Source organism: Lagenorhynchus albirostris, chromosome 17 (assembly GCF_949774975.1).
Source record: "Lagenorhynchus albirostris chromosome 17, mLagAlb1.1, whole genome shotgun sequence".
Lineage (NCBI taxonomy): Eukaryota > Metazoa > Chordata > Mammalia > Artiodactyla > Delphinidae > Lagenorhynchus > Lagenorhynchus albirostris.
Genome location: NC_083111.1, coordinates 8,307,746 through 8,324,600, shown reverse-complemented (window position 1 = coordinate 8,324,600; position 16,855 = coordinate 8,307,746). Strand labels below are relative to the sequence as shown.

Sequence of the window (16,855 nt, the reverse complement as noted above, 5' to 3'; positions counted from 1 at the left end):
GTCTGGGATCTTTGCAGTAGAAGCTAATTCCGTGAGCTGATAGGGAGAGAACTCTGGAATGTTCCTGTTGCAGGTGACTGGCCTTGATCACATCTCATATTGGTAGGCTGAGCGAATTGTTATTAATAGCTGACTCTTATTATTGGTCAGAATGACAGGACCACAAGTCGGTAACCAGAGCATTATAGAGCTAACATTTTCTAGTTTTAAAATTTAAGTTGTTTATCTGGTATAATTTGAGCACGTTGGTGCCCTTCTGTGAAGGCTGAACAGTTACCCTGCTAGTCATATCAATTCCAGAGTTTCCTAAACTAACTGCAGCTCCTAAAGGGAAAAGTTTGAGGAAATGAACATTTCTGTTTTCAGTGAATATTTATTGATATATGTAAGTGTTTGTATAATCAACTCTCGATAATATCTGGGTGCTACATGGGCAAATGTGGGGCTTGTCGGAAGTGTCTTTTTATCCTCATACGACTTTCACTCACTTTTCCCGTTGAAGTTGGTCAGTCTGTTTTGGCTGATACAATTTTGTGGTTTTTTTGGCTCTCAATTCTCTGATGAGAGAAAGGCAAACCCGGTTAGGGGCTGGTAGGAAGGGTGAGGATTGGTCAAATTGCTTTTCCTTTAGTCCATATGATTGAGAGTTGATTGTAAGGTGTGCATCTTAACCGATTTCTTTATTTTCCAAAATACCTTTTCTGTAAACTTCCTTGACCATGATGCACATCCTTTTTGAGATCACTCTTCCTCAACTTCTTTTTTCCACCTAACTGCTCTCCTTATTTTCTCTTTCTCTCTTCCTTTATTCTTATGTAGGCCTGACCAAAGATGGCAGTAATGAAAATATTGATTCTCTTGAGGAAGTCCTTAATATTTTAGCAGAGGAAAGTTCAGATTGGTTTTATGGTTTCCTCTCATTTCTCTATGATATAATGACTCCTTTTGAAATGCTAGAAGAAGAAGAAGAAGAAAGCGAGACCACAGATGGCGTTGATGGTACGTCACAGAATGAAGGGGTTCAGGGAAAGACTTGCGTCATCTTGGATTTACATAACCAGTAACTTTGATGCAGGGACTGAAGTCACTGGCTTGTGAACCCCCGAAGCAAAATCTCCTTTTTCTTTCTTTCCTTTGCTCATCCAGGGCTTAACATGCAGTGGGGCAGCTGCGATCGGACAATACAAGGCAACTGTGTCATCTTTTCCCCAGTACAGCGCCTAGCTAGTTCCTTGCTTGGCTTTCCCACTTGAGGAAAGCGGTACCCCCTCATTCTCCTACTGGTCCACAAAGTGCATTGAGAATGATGTTCTTGGTAGTATAATTGGTTTCTGTATCGTTTTGTTTCAACTCATGTACTCGCTGAACTAAATTCAGAAACTTAATAGCACATTGTTTTGTGATTAACCCTTGCTGCTTGTCCTTCTAACACGCTATTCATTAAGATGATTATAGTGGAATTAATTATAAAAATATTTCTAGCATGATACATAAATTCAGTGCTTCTCTGTTGTTCTTTAACATGACTGATGTGTAAAATGATGGTCCTTTAAAAGGCTGATTTTTTTCTTTAATTGTAATTTGTTTAGGTTGATTTGTCAGACAGGTTAATACAAATTTCAGTGTAAAATTCTGTATTAATGGTGCTTTTAAAATAATTTGAAAATAACCTCATATTTTTGCCTTAGGGTAGTTCAGTTACTGTATTCAGATAGTAGTGTGTCTGAATCTTTCTGTCTGTGAAAGCAAAATTTATTTTAAATTTCATTTCCAAATAGACATCCAGAGAAAGTAATTTGTATTTTTTTTAAAGGAGGCATATTACACAGGAAGGAAAATGTCAATATGTTATCTTAAATAATGTTGTACATATTAAAATTATTCATCCTAAATAACGGTCTTTTTCCATTTTTTCCTGTATTACCTTATTAATTGACCATCAACTTTGGCTTAGGTATATATGGTATATTAGGTATACATGGTTTTTATATTTGTAAATTAAATTTATTAAAGTGGTAATTCTTTTTAGGAGAATCAATTTTTGCCATTAGAAAACCTTAAAAACACCTTTGAATCAATTCATTTAAAATGAATTGCAAAAACAATGATAGCAAAAACAATTGTATTAGACATATGTAACATGGATTTCTTAAAATGAGATTTCATTCATTTCCCACCTCAAACAGAGCTCTTATAGCTTAAGAGTGATAAGATCCAAGACCTTTGATTTCTTTTACCCTTTTTGGGAGTGGTGTTTCATGTTTTTACATCTCTTTGAGCCTCTGTGAAACTTAGCCTAGCTTTGGTTCTTTATAGAGCTTAAAATTGGAAAATATTTGCATTTTTTAACATTTTATTTAACTACGATAATTTCTACTTTTCAAATATTTATTCTTATTTTTTCCCATTTAATCAAGTTGCTTTCAGAAAGTAGATTATTCACCCATTTTTTCAGAAGGGAATATGACAAATTTAGTTTCTGTTTTAGAGCTCGCTCTTGCAGGCTTATCAAAATGAGAGCCTGAAAGTAAAAGTCTCGAATCAGAACCCTGGAAGCGCATCAACTTCCCCCTTGACTCAGCACTTACATGTGTCGGGAAAACTGTCCAATTTGCTAATCTTAGTTTAAAAAAGCATTATTCAGTAGCTACTTCTGGAAATAAGATACACGTGTTGTACATTGGACAGTGATCTCCTAACGCTTAAATAACTATTATAACCCTAGTTTGTCTTTTCCTGATTATTCAGGGACTATGTTTCATTCTGTTAATGTTTCTGACAGTCCAAAGCTTCTGATTTTGGAATGTTAATATTTTGGAACAAATGAGTATGATTTAATAATGTTCTTTCTGAAAGCTTATGCAGTCTTTGCCTGTATTTATCATGTCTTGCACTTTGAATTTGAGTACTGTGACATATCAGAGCTCATTAGGTTTAAATTCAAAAGCAGTCTGAGGTCTCACTCAGAGAAATTCTCTTAGACAAACGTCTGAGATTTGTTTTTTAAGGCAGTCTTGTTTCTTCATGCTTCATTGTAACTAACCCTAGAAGATGTTTGATCAGTTTATGAGAAGTAAATAATTAAATTTGTGTATTAAAAATGTTTGGAATCATTAATTTCTCATCAGGCTCTGCTTTTTTGTCATGCTACTAATGCACATTTTATGTACAGAAATTAATTATGCTGTATTCTTGTAAGTGAAAAATAAGGATGTGAGATTATAATTTGCCATTTCTTTGGTATCCCTTCTGATCAGCCCTTTTGAAAAGCCTCTGATGAAGGTAAAATCCAGGTAGCTGGTGAACCCCTGACTTCTGTGACTGCCTTCAACTTGTGCCTAATAAGGCTTGCTTTGGTGAGAAAATAAAGTTACTTGCAAAACTGGTATAGAGTACTTTGAAGCTGAACAAAGTTGCTTTGCTTATATTTTGTTTATTATGTATGTTACAATTCTTAATCTTCTAAGGCTTTATTGTGTAATTTTCTGTTCGATCATAGAAATATTTTCCTAGCTTGTGTCTTTTAAGCTTAGGAACTTAGTTAAAAAGGCAAAAATGTAATCTGTACGTTTGAATGTTTATTTATGGTGAATTTTACATTGTACTGTATTTACTCTGCATTTCCACTTTGGAACAACCAAAGGCACTTTGAGGAATGTGCTCTGAGTTCAGATGCCCTTGTCTCCTCCGAGCTGCCCTTCCTCAGAGGAAAGTGCCGTTTGTCCAACTGAAAAGGTGCCGGGTTCTCTGGAATTTGGTACCAAAACAAGGAAGTGGCACTCAGGGGACTTGTTTTCTGCACTTTAGTTTCTTTCAGCTCTTATTTCCCCTGGGATGTGAGGGGTGACGTGTAAGTCAGTTGGAGAGGTGTCTTCTGGGTGCTGATCTTATTAAATCCCTGAGGCCCAGCTGCCGGCTCACTGCGTCATGCAGATGCCTTGGACTTAATGTGCTGGGTGATATCCTGCTTTTTCACCTTTTTCACTTGATTCTTTATTCTAGAAATTACCTCCCTGTCTTACAGAGCTGTATCCAGGCGTGTAAGAAAAACTGTTTTCTCTGCTTGAATTCTGGTTTGTTTTCATTTACGGTTAGCTAGACGGGGCAAAATGTTTCCTCGTTTGGCCTGATGTTTATAACTTTGGAGTATTAGTAAAGGCAGATAGAAGCATAGGCGGTGATGAATTTGAACACCTGGCAGTTATACCTTTGGGGGCTTGATACTCAGCAACGCTTTCGAAATCAGATTCTGGTCTATAAAACAAGTAAAGCGTTTTCTGTGTTTTGAGCTGTGGAAATGTCTTTGATCACCATGCATATTTGGAGCACTTTTATAAAATCCAGTGACGCAGACTTTATTATCACAAGTCGATAGATGGAACACTGTGCTGAATTCTCTGCCTGCTATTTGTTGCCATAACTCTGTAATACACAGGAGTAGATATTAACTAAACTGTGAACTGTCTGAAGTTGGGAGTCAGGTTAGGCTGCGTTTGAATCCCTCTTCAAAGCTGAGCCCAACATAGGGTATTTATTAAATATTTGCTGGGGTTAGTCCCGGTGAGTGAGAACGTCAGGAGTTACCCATTGCATAATAAAACGCTGATTATTTTTTTAAACAGCTTAAATAAGTGAAAAAAATTATTGGATGTATTTTGTTTTCCAAGAGAAATGACACTTTGAAGTTCAGACAATAAACTGACCTGTGCTAGCTGAGGTCTTTGCATGATCTCTCTGCTATCTCATTCGTAGTTGTGTCTGGATTTTATCTTTATTCAAGCTCTCAGTCTCTGGATGTAATCCCTTCTTAAACTTTTAGTCTTTCAGTCCTCTGATGTTCTGATCTTCCCTCATCCCAGAGGGTTGGAAGGTTTGTAGCTTCCTTTTTTCAAAAACGTCTGTGATAATATTGTTACGCCATCTATTTAAAAATAAAAAGGAAAATGGTGTAGCGTCTTGACTTGCGTTTTGCCAAGACTAGACTTATGTTCTAGAGCAAGTCTGCCTAGCTCGCAGAATCTTCTCTTAGGCGTTCAGGGCCTCATCTCTAGTCAATGTTGAAATAAATTATGATGCTTCGTACAGGGCAGCAGGCAGCTTCGAAACTGAGGCTCAGAGTGACTCATTGGTCTCACCAGGGATGGTGGGAGTGACTGGGATGACCTAAGTATGACATGATACTCAGCTGACCAATTCTGTGCCGGACTTCCTGAAAGCCTGCAGCAGCTATAGTACTTGGATTTCTATAATGGAGCCAGTCTTCTAAAATTGTGGTGAAACCTCAGGTCCAACCATGATGCAGCGTTTTAATTACACACAGAACATTTCACTTTGAAAATGTGTGTGGGATAGTGGCCCTGAGGCAGTTGCCAAAATAATGTCAATTACCTTAGGCAGCACCCTCAGGCTCTAAGGAGGTATATAAGACCTGCTTTTTCCCAATTTCTGTGTAAGGATTACCAAATAGTCAACTTAGCTATTAGCAGTAATCACCTTAAAACCATCAGAATAAACACACAGGGCAAAAAAGAAGTAAACAACATGGTGATTACTTTTTTTTTTTTTTTTGCCATTCTCTTTGACCGTAGCCACATCCTAATGGCTTGGGTTCCATTATCATTTCTCTACTCTGCACAGCATTTCTTTACTCTGAGAAGTGTTTTGAATCGTTCTTTCCTCTCTCATTGGTCATTTTTTTAGCAGCTGACCTTTGCCCTGTGTCTGCACCTCCTGCTTCTGGCCTCCTCCTTTCTCTCCCGCTGACTCAGTTTCTCTACCCTTAGACATGCCTTTGTTTCCTAGCCCTCAAAACATAGGAATGCAGATCAAATTCTTCAAACTCTTATTCCTTTTCTGCCCACTGAGAATCTTGGGAAACCCCATAGATGATCAGTTTTCTTCTAAGGAGGGAAGAGAGGCGGTGATGAGCAACCCTGGGGTTTTGCTCACCCTTCTTTCTACCTGTTTTCTCATTGTAACGTGACCGCCTCTTATACTCCTTGTAAAACTGTGTATGGGACGTTTACTAACAAACAGAATTCAGTAGTGTCCTCATCCTAACCCTTTGTTCATTCCTTCCTTTCTACAACCGCTACTTTGACTTTTAGAATCCTGCATTTTCTATTCATTCATTCATTCATTCATTCATTCCCTGCGTTTTCTTGACTCTCCCCTCTTTTTTTGTTACTTACAGGCTCCTGTATTACCTTCTGTTTTCCAAGTGCTGTGCTTTCTTTCATGTTTATACTCTTTCCTTCAGAGACTGAATATGATGATTGTTGTTTAAATTATTAGTTCAGTCTTTGTCATGTCAAAAATATTGAAAAATGATTGAATATATTCTTTAAGTTCAGAAAAGACAGCTTAGGTTGATACTTTGGCATTTTATACAGTACAGTGGCACATTGTTAATTTGTATCACTTTAGGGATTTATACCCAAACTGGAAAAGTTTTAAATCAAGTACTTATTATATTTTCATGTTTCTGATCAGCTAATCTGATGTTGATCTAATATGTTGGCTTATTTATGGTAACTCTAGCCTTTTCATCAATATAGCTCTTTTGACTATATCATAATAGTGGAGGGGTAGGGGGATAGTCTGATTCCCACCATTCTGCTTTTTAAGGGAAAATCCAGGCCTCCCCAGTCAAGAACATGCAGGAATCAGGAGGGGACATTAGCACCATTAAAAGTGTATTTTAATGCGTTACGCTAATTTCTCTTGCACATTGGATAATACCCATCAGGAAGGGACATTAGCACCATTAAAATTGTATTTTAATGCGTTACGCTAATTTCTTTTGCACATTGGATAATACCCATGTATTTAAAAGTTGTCATTGCAAGAATAAGTTTGACAGTTTACCTAAATAAACTTTCTTGGGGAGTGGTCCAAGATAGCGTTCGGTATTACACGGTGGTGTGCTGTTTTTGCTAGAGTTTAAGAAAGAACTGGGCTTTGTCTGTGAAAAATAGTTGTTAGACACACACACTGGTTTTGGTTATGTATGCATGTCAAGTAACTGGATAGATACAGACAGCCACATGGAACAGTTAATTCACGTTTCTGTTTTTAATGTAGTCATTGGTAAGATACGCTAACACTTTTTTTCCAGAATGACAATGATGATATCTCAACCAAAATAAGTTGCCATTCTCAAATGAACTGTCTCATATGATGGAAACAACTTGCCATGAACAGAGAGAGGGGAGGAGATTTAGGAGTGGAGGGTGATTCAAACAACAGAACAGGAGTAAAAATCTCATCCTGGCAGTGGGAGTGTGATTATGGTTTTGAGAAACATACCGAGGGGGTTCCACAGTTTCCAGCAGGACTATGTGTGAAAGGGCTGAGGGGCTTTCTTGGGACACTTCAGACCTTAGTTGTAGGGTGACAGGTTGTTCATGGTCCTGCCTCCACAGGGGATGAGCAGAAATCACCCTACCTCCTACCCTGGTGTCCCCAGGAAATGGATTGGCAACCTGGAATGCCACTTTGGAAAGTTTGCTGATGCGTGAGTGTAAAATAACATTTATGTGACCAGGAGATAGAATTGGGAACATCAGTGGGTTGGGATGCTAAGTACAGGCTGGCTGGAAAAAGTGTACGGCGAGGTATGTGGTACTGATACTTGTTAGAAGGTTAAAAATAAACACATCAGAACTTTCATTTGCCTAGAGAAGAAATAGAAAGCCTTTGCAGAGTTTTTAGATGAAGAGTAAAAAAGTTAGTATATACCTCCATAATGGTATAATTCTTATTTATGTAATTTTTTATAAAGAAAGTTTGAAACTATGGGAGAAACGCCATGATTATTCAAACAGTAAAGAGTAAAATTCTATCAAAATATGCTATCCTTTTTTTGAGTGGCAGTGATAATTGAGTAGGGAAATAAGGTCCCCAGGTCCTTTCACCCCTGGTGCTTGTAATTGACCATCTGTGTCCAAGCAGAAGTCCACTGACATCCAGGTACCACTGAGAGGGAAATGCCATTTCCTGTGGTAATTAGACATTTCTAAAGCCATCAATTCTTTCAGACCTAAGGCAGGTTGTGAAGTTGATTAAATCAATGATGTTTTTAAAATGCATTTTTCGGTTATAGGTAGTGAAAGTAAGGTTCTAAAATGACGTATGAATGATAGATATTTGTATGTTGCAGGAATGTATTTTTTTAATGGTGAATTTAAGTAAATTTGTTTAATAGTTGCATCAATTTAAACTATTTTATAGATACTTATTTTTTAATTACCTTAATATTTTCTGTTTGTAACATATTTTCATCTTGTAAACACCAACAGAAGGACCTGGTGGGGTAGCCAAGAGAAAAACCAAGGCTAAAGGTATTTTCTATTTTTCAAATTAGCCTTGAGTGAATCAAGTTTAATGCTTGAAAATGCATGACAGTTTATAGATAATGTTTTGTAGATGCAGCTACTAATGCTAAACATTACTGCTTTTTGGTTTTGGGTGCACCTTTGGTTGTAAGTAGTTTTATCAAGGTTTCATTAAAGAGTTTTCTGCCTCGGGCCTATAATTTTAAGTAATTTCCTTTTTCAGATTATCAAAACCTCGGAACAGTCTTTAAACTACACATTAAATTTACAGTATATACATCCTATCTACCTTCTAAAACTTTTCTTTAGTCTAAATTTTTGAGGTACTGTCGGAAATAAAGATGAGTTCATCAATGATTGATTTCCTTTTTCCAAAAGCTCTGATGATGCTGTCTTAGAGCACAATAAAAGCTAGTGGGACCAAACTTGTAGTTTTCAGTAAAATGAAAACTTAGATTTCATTATGCTGGTATAGAATTTGCTGTGTTTGATATTTTGACTCATTAAAAATTATTACACCTGTCAACCATTCTGTATAGGCTAACAGCTTATTATTGCAGCCTTATTTTATATTCCTTTGGTTTTTCTCGTTCACTGTAAAGATTTCTGTACTTTAGGGAGAGGGGCATGGGGAACGTGCATGCTTTTCTTTATAAACTTGTAATACTCTTGTGTTCAAGTGCTTGGCACATTGTATGTAGTTGGATTTTGGTGAAACATTAACAGGTGAGACTTTTACTATGTGATTTACAGGGTTTTGTGATTTGTATTTTAACTTTAAGATTAGGAAATTTTAATGTTTTAACTTTGATATCCCGCCTGAATAATTCCCGGGAAGAAAACCAGAATTTTTACCATTTTATTCTTATGTAAGTAATTATGAAATAAATGGCCAATAAAGTATAATTTGACTCCTTGATCTAGAGAGGCAAATTCAACATTAAAGATTTAATATTTTAAACTGTGTGCAAAGTAACCCGTGTCAGCATTGCACCAGCCTTCTGCTCTTGCAGTGTTACTTATTTGTGTTACTCTGAACGGCGTTGAAGAAGAATGAGGACTTTGAGGATGGTTGATGATTTATGAATTCTACTCTGTATTTTTACAAGGTTTTAATAAAATTGTCAGGAAGAATCGAATAACATTTTGTACTCTGAGTTTTACATGATTCTGATGGGCAGAAACATCTTCCACGTTTTATTATATTAAAGAAATCTTTCTCTTTTTTGTTTCTGCTTAAATGCTACATTATACAGTAAACACCTTGCTTCTCGTATGATTTCTTAATGAGGAATCAAGGAGGTGAAATTCAAAGCTTTTGCTAGCAGCACTGTTCAACTTTATTTAAAGCAGGTTGAAAGCAGCACCTCACGTGAGATTTGGAATCACCTGTATATTCCGTTTAATTGTTCTCTCTTCTGTGAGCATGGACAGCATAGATGTTGGCTTGGAGTGGCTCTACATAAAATAACGGGAAATATACTTAAAGGAATACTGATTTCATAATGTTGAATAGAAGCAGAAAAGAAGTTCTCCTTGTCATCTTAGACACTGTAGATAACAAACTTAAAATTTTGTACTCATGGAAATTGTATTTTTCTAAACTAAGAAAATTAAATGGTATTTAACTTTTCATTTCTGCGTTATATTTGTTTCCAAGGAATGCAAGCACAGATATTTTAAGGACATACTTTTTTTGTTAGAGCTAAAGACTTTTAAATTATCTTTGTACAAATACTTGCAAGCTATGGAAAATTGGTTCCTACGTTGTCAGTGTTCCTTTAATTATGTTGTCATAGCTGTGACATGTGAGTTGTTAATGCTCTGTGTAAAGTGCTGCCTTTATGGCTGGACTCATTTTATTAATATTGCATGTTAACCTTGTTTTGAGGCAAATCATACTATATTGCCAGCTGGGAAAATGCTGGCAAGTTTCTAGCATTTCTTTTATAGCTGATACTTCATAGAGGTTTGCAGCTGTTTTTAAGCCAATTTAAAACTAGTGAATGAAAGTCACTTTTTGAATGATCATTTCATGTGTGTGGGGAGATAGAAAAAAAGACAATACTTTTGCACTAAGTTGCTGTCTATGAATTAAGAGATGACTTTCAATAAACATTTTTCCCTTTAATTGGAAAACCGGAAAGTTAAAGAACTCACTAAAGAAGAGCTCAAGAAGGAAAAAGAGAAGCTTGAGTCAAGGAGGGAAAGTAAGCATGAAGAGAGAAAAAGGGGCAAGAAAGAAAAGGAGGATGACCGGAAGGAGAAGAAAATTGCGGATTCAGTTGTCTCCAGGAAAGAGTCTCCTAGGGTTAAAAAGGACAAAGACAAGGAGAAAGCGGGACTAGGTAAAGGTACTAAAGCCAAGGAAAATAGGAAAAAATCAACGAATATCAAGGATTCTTCTGGTAAAGTGGCACCCAAAGACAAAGATGATAGAAAATCAGGGAGAAGTTCTGCCAAACAGGCACACTTAGCAAAGGGGAGCAACGAGAAGAGAAAGAACTGAAGCTGCAGCAGCGTCCCAGGAAATGGTAACATTCTTCATCGTGATTTGCTGCTGAAGGGCATAGAAAACTTGGTATTGCTCTGGTTGGGGAAGATGTGTCATTTAGCCATTGACTATATTTATTGATGCTCAACCAAGTAAATTCTTTGAAATTGAGGTATCCGTCTCATGCTTCGAAATGTAAAAGATGAAGCTTTAAAACAATATGTAATAAAAATATGATGTAGTAACGTCTGTTTTTATTAACTTATTGATCGTGTATCAGGTAAATGTATATGTGTAATATGAATTGTAATGATTTATTAATACAGAATATTTTCACTGGAGTTCAGCAAGAATATGAAAATTTTAAATAGTATTTATATGCAGAGTGATTTGTAAGTTTCAGGAATGATAAATACTCAGGTAGGTAGGAGGTTACCACCTTCTCTGTTAGCTGTTGTCTTTCTTCCCTCCTTCGCCTTCCTGCTTTCCTGCTTCCCATTCTTCTTCAACTACCCTTTTCCTTCTCCGCTTCCTTTCTCCATCCCCTTTTCCTTCCCCCAGCTCTTCCCAGGGCATCTCCTCCGGCTCTTGTGAAGTTGCCTGTGAGTCTCCGTCCCCAGGCCCAGCCAGTGCCATCCCCCTCCCCCCGCCCCCCTCTCAGGGGGCTGCTCCTTCCTCAGGCTCTTCCCCATTCAGCTCCTTTTCATCTCTCCTCCTGGTCTTTTACCATCTGCTTTACCTCCTTTTTCACCCCCCTGTGCTGCCTCACTCCTCACCCTGCCTCACCCACTCCAACCATCCCTCCCCCACCTTCTCCTGTTGCCCAGTACTTAGTGTTCACTGTGTTCTGAGAATTCTAGAAACAGTCCTGGATAAAAGAGAGAATTTTATGTAGAAGAACAATTTTAGAATGCTTATTTATGACATCTTTACAGACTCAGAATAGTTATAGAAAGGCTTTAATTATTTCAAATTAGGATATACTTTCATTTTATATCACAATTTTTCAGTTATATTGGTGGAATGGCATATATTTTTCATATTTGATTGTATCATACTTGTTTACCGTTTCTAAGGAGTTGCAAATTTGAGATCAAAATTGAGTTCAGAAAACATTTAATAAAATGAAGTTTCTATAAGAAATACATTTCTACAAATGGTCTGTGCTGTTCTACATGAAGTCTTAATTCTGTAACCGTGACTGCTGGTGAAATTCAGTTACTGAATTTGAGAAGAATAACCTGATTTGTTGTAACTGCATCGTAAGTGCTGCCACAAAATTTTTATTTTATTTTTAAAATAATTCTTCACCTTTTTCTTTGAAGAGCCTTTAAAAACAGAGATTTTGGCCTAATTAAAGATATTTCAAATCAGAAGTGAGTAAGTGTTAAGTGCAAATTTTCTAAAAGTATTTGTGTTTTTTGTTTTTTTAATATGCTGGCACCTTTTACTGCTTAAAATCAAGCACCTGGACATTTAGTTGACAAAAATTCCAACAGACATAATAAAATTATCCAGCAAGGGGGCAGGCCTAGAGAATATCTAGTCTAATATCTCTAATCCAATCCTATCATTCTGTTGTGTAAAAACTGAGTCCCAAAGAAATTGTCACATGGGTTAACTTGGGGCTTCCTATGTTGATCAGTCCGGATTTTATTATTTTTATAGTTTGATTATAGGAGCACAGTAAACCACAGTGAATTTTATGGCTCATTTGGTGGCAAATACAGGGGCCCTGGCTTGAGGTGAGTAGATCCCAAGTACAGACCTGTAATCAGCTGTTTCCTCCTAGCTCTCTTCTCAAATCTTGACCCTGCTGATTTCTACTTGACTTTATTCTATGTGGAGGTGCTACCACTTGATGAGGAAGGTGGCCCTCTGGGGGCCCCAGACACATTTTTCTAGTTTAGCCATCCTTGTACAAAGATGCAGTTTTCTGGGCTGGCCCTGGGGGATTCTGGCTGTCCTGGTTAGGCCTGGAAGCATCTGTGACCATTCCTGTAATCGGGGGACAGACTGGCTCCTGTGCACAAAGCTTTGGGTGTGGGTTGAGGGATTCCCTCTCAAACCACATGAAATGCTTCCTGCAGGAAAGAGTTTCTGGGAGAAGAAGAGGGAGACTCTGAGAACTGGACAGAACGAGAAGCAAAACTATATCCACCGACCACATAAAATTACAATCTTTAAAAAATATATACTGATGTTAGGTCTTGCTAAGATAAATAGATTGAGTTTTTAAATTTATGTATCAAATTTTAAGTGTTAATTTCTGTACAGATGACTTTTTTTTTTTCTCCCTTGTAGAGAAGGGCAGCAAATTATAATGACCTTTACTGAGGGCATTCTAATAATTTTTACTTTGGTTTTTGAAGGACAGTCAATGGCTGTGGGGCATAAAGTACATAAATGCTAAATTCTAAGAAATTAGTGAAAAAAATTTAGACTAACCCTAATCAGCGTAAGCATATAAGCATTATCTGTTGCTATTTAATAAAGCGCCTGGAAATATTTTAGTTCTATCATTGAGTTTCCCTTTGAATAACAACTCAAGAATTGAATTGAAACTTCTGTCCTAAAATATTAAAAATATTTCAAGAGCTCTTGAGAACTGGGAATTGGCTTACTTTCTTTTTTTTCTTTCCTTCCATTTTCTTCAGTAAATAAAGGTTTCAACTGAATTTTATTGAAATTGAGGTGACACTTTACTCAGATGCAGTTTTTTACTGTTCACCTAAAAAACTTAGTGGAAATATGCTTTTGGTCATGATTAATGGGTTAAAATTATGCTTGCTTTCTCAGTTTTACTTACTTTTTTATTCAGTATGTAGTTATTTCTATATTCTGCTGCTTCATATTTTTATGTAAGGATAATTAAAACCAGAAAGGTCACCTTTTTGAAATGTCAACTAAAAACAGGGACAAAAATTATATAACTTGAAGTAGTTGGGAGTCAGAAAAAGTCCTGAAAAGTGAAAATTAAATACTGAGTATAAATGTATTTTGTTATATCACTAACATTACTTAAGCTACACTAAGAGATGATGCATAGAATTCTAAAAAATGACATTCTTGGCATAATTTTCCTTTGTATAACATTTCCCATGTGAGTAGCAGTCATCGTAAAGACGGTCAGTTGTACAAAAATATTTGAGAGCTCATCAGTTTTTCCAGGAATCTATTATCCTATAGTGTTCAGAATACTTTCTTTGGAAGAACTTTATAATCATTGATATTTTTCCTTCAGTTGTGATTTGTAATTTCTGTGTTTTCATTGGTTAATGGCTTTGTGTGTGAATTTCAGTTATTTCTAACATCGCTTGTAATCAACTATTCGCAATCTTATTTTTTTCAAGATTTTCAGTTTTACTTTATGGATGATTTGCATTGTGTATAGGCGGTCCCACAGCATTTCAAAATGAGGGAGAGACTGGTAAAGAAATTGACATAAATCTGTTAGCATGAAAGTTTGAATTAATCCCGGGGAATTAATTCTGCCAGAGATTGGCTCATAGAGAGTATTTTGTAGTGTTATGGCCTGTGTAGCCATCCAACTTTGTAACTTCAGAGGTTCTCATAATGATTACTTGGGTAGTAGGGACTCTCTGTATATACTTCCATTAGAAAACAAAGAACGAGAGCAAACAGGTATGATTTTAAATGTTAACGGTTTGGGAATTCCCTGGCGGTCCGGTGGTTAGGACTCTGTGCTTCAGTGCAGGGGGCACAGGTTCCATCCCTGGATGGGGAAGTGAGGTCCCACATGCCGCACGGCCAAAGGAAACAAAATTTTTTTAGTGATTTAAGTTAACTTAAATGTCATTTTCCATGAAATGGGTCTGCTGATTTGGTCTGTGTCTGCAGACTTTTATTCCTTTCTCCTGTGTCTTCCACTGTTCCTTCTGTTAATGCCCCTTGGTAACAATTCTCCAAATCGGTTACTCAGTCCACCATAAAATGCATCTTGGAAATGCTGGTTTTTCTCTCCTTTCCCTCGAGGTGATTGTGCGTGAGTGGCTGGTACGTTGTTAGCGCTCGTGCTTCCCTTTCTTTTGTCAGAATGGTGGCAATAATTCTACCAAGTTGTTTCAGTCAGTTGTTAAAAGTCTGGAAGCACTGTGGCTATGATTCCCATTCCTTTTATCAACAGATTGTGAGACAAATAGTTAAGTTCTTTATTCTTTGTAACTAACGTATCATTGTAAAATGGGTGTACTGGGTCCTACTTTGTTTTACTGAGATCATTGAACGGGCAAATAAAAGTAATTCTAAATGTTACATATGTATAAAACTGCAAGAATGCTTAGTTATTTAAAGGATACTGCTACAACATGGAAACACAAGATGTGAAATGTAAAGCCTAGAAAAAAGTTATGAAGAAATAAAGTGTAGTCTTAAGTATATGGTATAATTGAGAAATTTCATACCCAGTCTAAGTGTGAAAAACTTATTTATAAGTTTGCTTTGTACCCACAACACATTTTTCCATAGAAGCGATTTTATGGTCTTTAGAGGTTTTTCCATCCAGTCCACAAAAACCTATTCAATTCCTAATTTCCAGTTCTGCAAGTCTCGGTGTAACTATGTTTCTATGGAAACAGCATTCATCATTCTTCCTCAGGATATTAGGAACACGTTTAGATTTACTTCTGAGTATTTTCCAGAATTCTTTTGGTTACATGTGTGAATCCATTCCAGTTAGCTTACGTGGACCAAAAACATTGATTGGCTCACATGACCGTAAAGCCCAGGGGTAGTTGTGCTTTTTGTCTTTTGGTTATGCTAGCTCTGGGTGCTCAGACAGTGGTCTGGACCTCTCTCTCCATCTTTGGGCTCTCTCAGGAGGTGGCCTTCCTTCTCAGGCAGCCTGGAGTCCCCCGTGCTCATATTTATTCCTAATTCTTACAGAATGGGGGATGGGGTAACCAAGCTGTGACTGCAAGACCAAGGGCATGCGAGTGCCACCCTGAAAACTGGGATGATGGAGAACCAGTCCCTCAACGCAATCAGTGCGCTTTTACCAGGAGAAGGGGGGCTGGGTGCGGGGCAGGCCACACGGTGAATAGTTATACCCTGTATTTCATCCGCACCAAAGGCAGGCACTTTCTGGAACTGTTTTCCCCTTCTCTCCTCCTCACCCGATGCCTCCTGCTGCCGCCCAGATAGGAAGGGTTGAATGGGATGAGCCTGAATGGGTATCTCAGAGTTAGAGCCCTGGGAATAGAGAGAACTCATCCCAACCCTTGGTCAACAATAACTTTAGGCAGTTAGAGGAATGTAAGAGAATATGCCATTTGATAAATACTGCCATTTAGTTATCAGGTGAGTTAGGTTTATTTTGTTAAGCTCTTTACATTTTCCCCTGGTTCTGTCTAAAGAGAAAGTGTTTGTTCTTAGGAAACTGAAGGGTGAGTATTATATAGCAGACCCAGAAGGCTTATTCTCATGCAAATCTTGTTCGGGGTACTTGGAAAAAATCCTCAGTAACAATCTTTAGTGTCAGGCCCTACCTTCTCCATTTGCCTGAGGATAAGTGAACTAGATGTTTATTACTGGTTTGGGATGTCATTTTTACGTAGAAATCAATTTCTGCAAAAGCTTCCATTTTCTAAGCCCTACAGAGCAGAAAATCATCTATTTTTCTTCTCATTTCATACCTCATTTGATTTCACTTCATGTATGTATTTATCACTCTTTATTAGCATCTCTACATCGTAGAGGTCTGTCACTTACTTCTTCCTTGCCTCAAATATTTCTTCTCTAAGATTAGAGGAAGGCATATACTTAAAGTTTCTGTGTTGTTTTTGATAATGAAATAAAGACCCACATGCTGTGTCATCTCTATTTCCCATTTATTGGTTCGTTGAAGAAATATTCAGAGTATCTGCAGTGTATTGGGGGCTGTTCTAGGCCCTGTGGATACAGTCTCTACAATGAAATGCTCTGAGATAAACAGGGGATGGAGAAAAAATAAACTGGACTATTGTCTGTCCTGCCCACTTCCCCTCTGCGTACAACACGCTCCCAC

General features: G+C 37.2%; 1 protein-coding gene across 9 annotated transcripts in view; it reads left to right on the top strand.

Moving 5' to 3' along the window:
• ASPH (aspartate beta-hydroxylase) overlaps positions 1-16,855 on the top strand; it is a 256,661-nt gene that overhangs the window by 42,204 nt on the left and 197,602 nt on the right. For 5 of the 9 annotated variants that reach the window (XR_009536458.1, XM_060128094.1, XM_060128092.1 and 2 more), the window contains exon 4: positions 8,301-8,342. The exons of 2 other annotated variants lie outside the window; for them this stretch is intronic. Coding sequence is in view for 6 of the 7 variants with exons in the window: in XM_060128094.1 (XP_059984077.1) it covers positions 8,301-8,342 (42 nt within the window). In the remaining variant the exon portion in view is untranslated. Of the gene's footprint in view, positions 1-7,424; positions 7,517-8,300; positions 8,343-10,483; positions 15,229-16,855 lie in introns of those variants that run through there. 2 more of the 9 variants (XM_060128098.1, XM_060128099.1) reach the window with 2 other exon arrangements.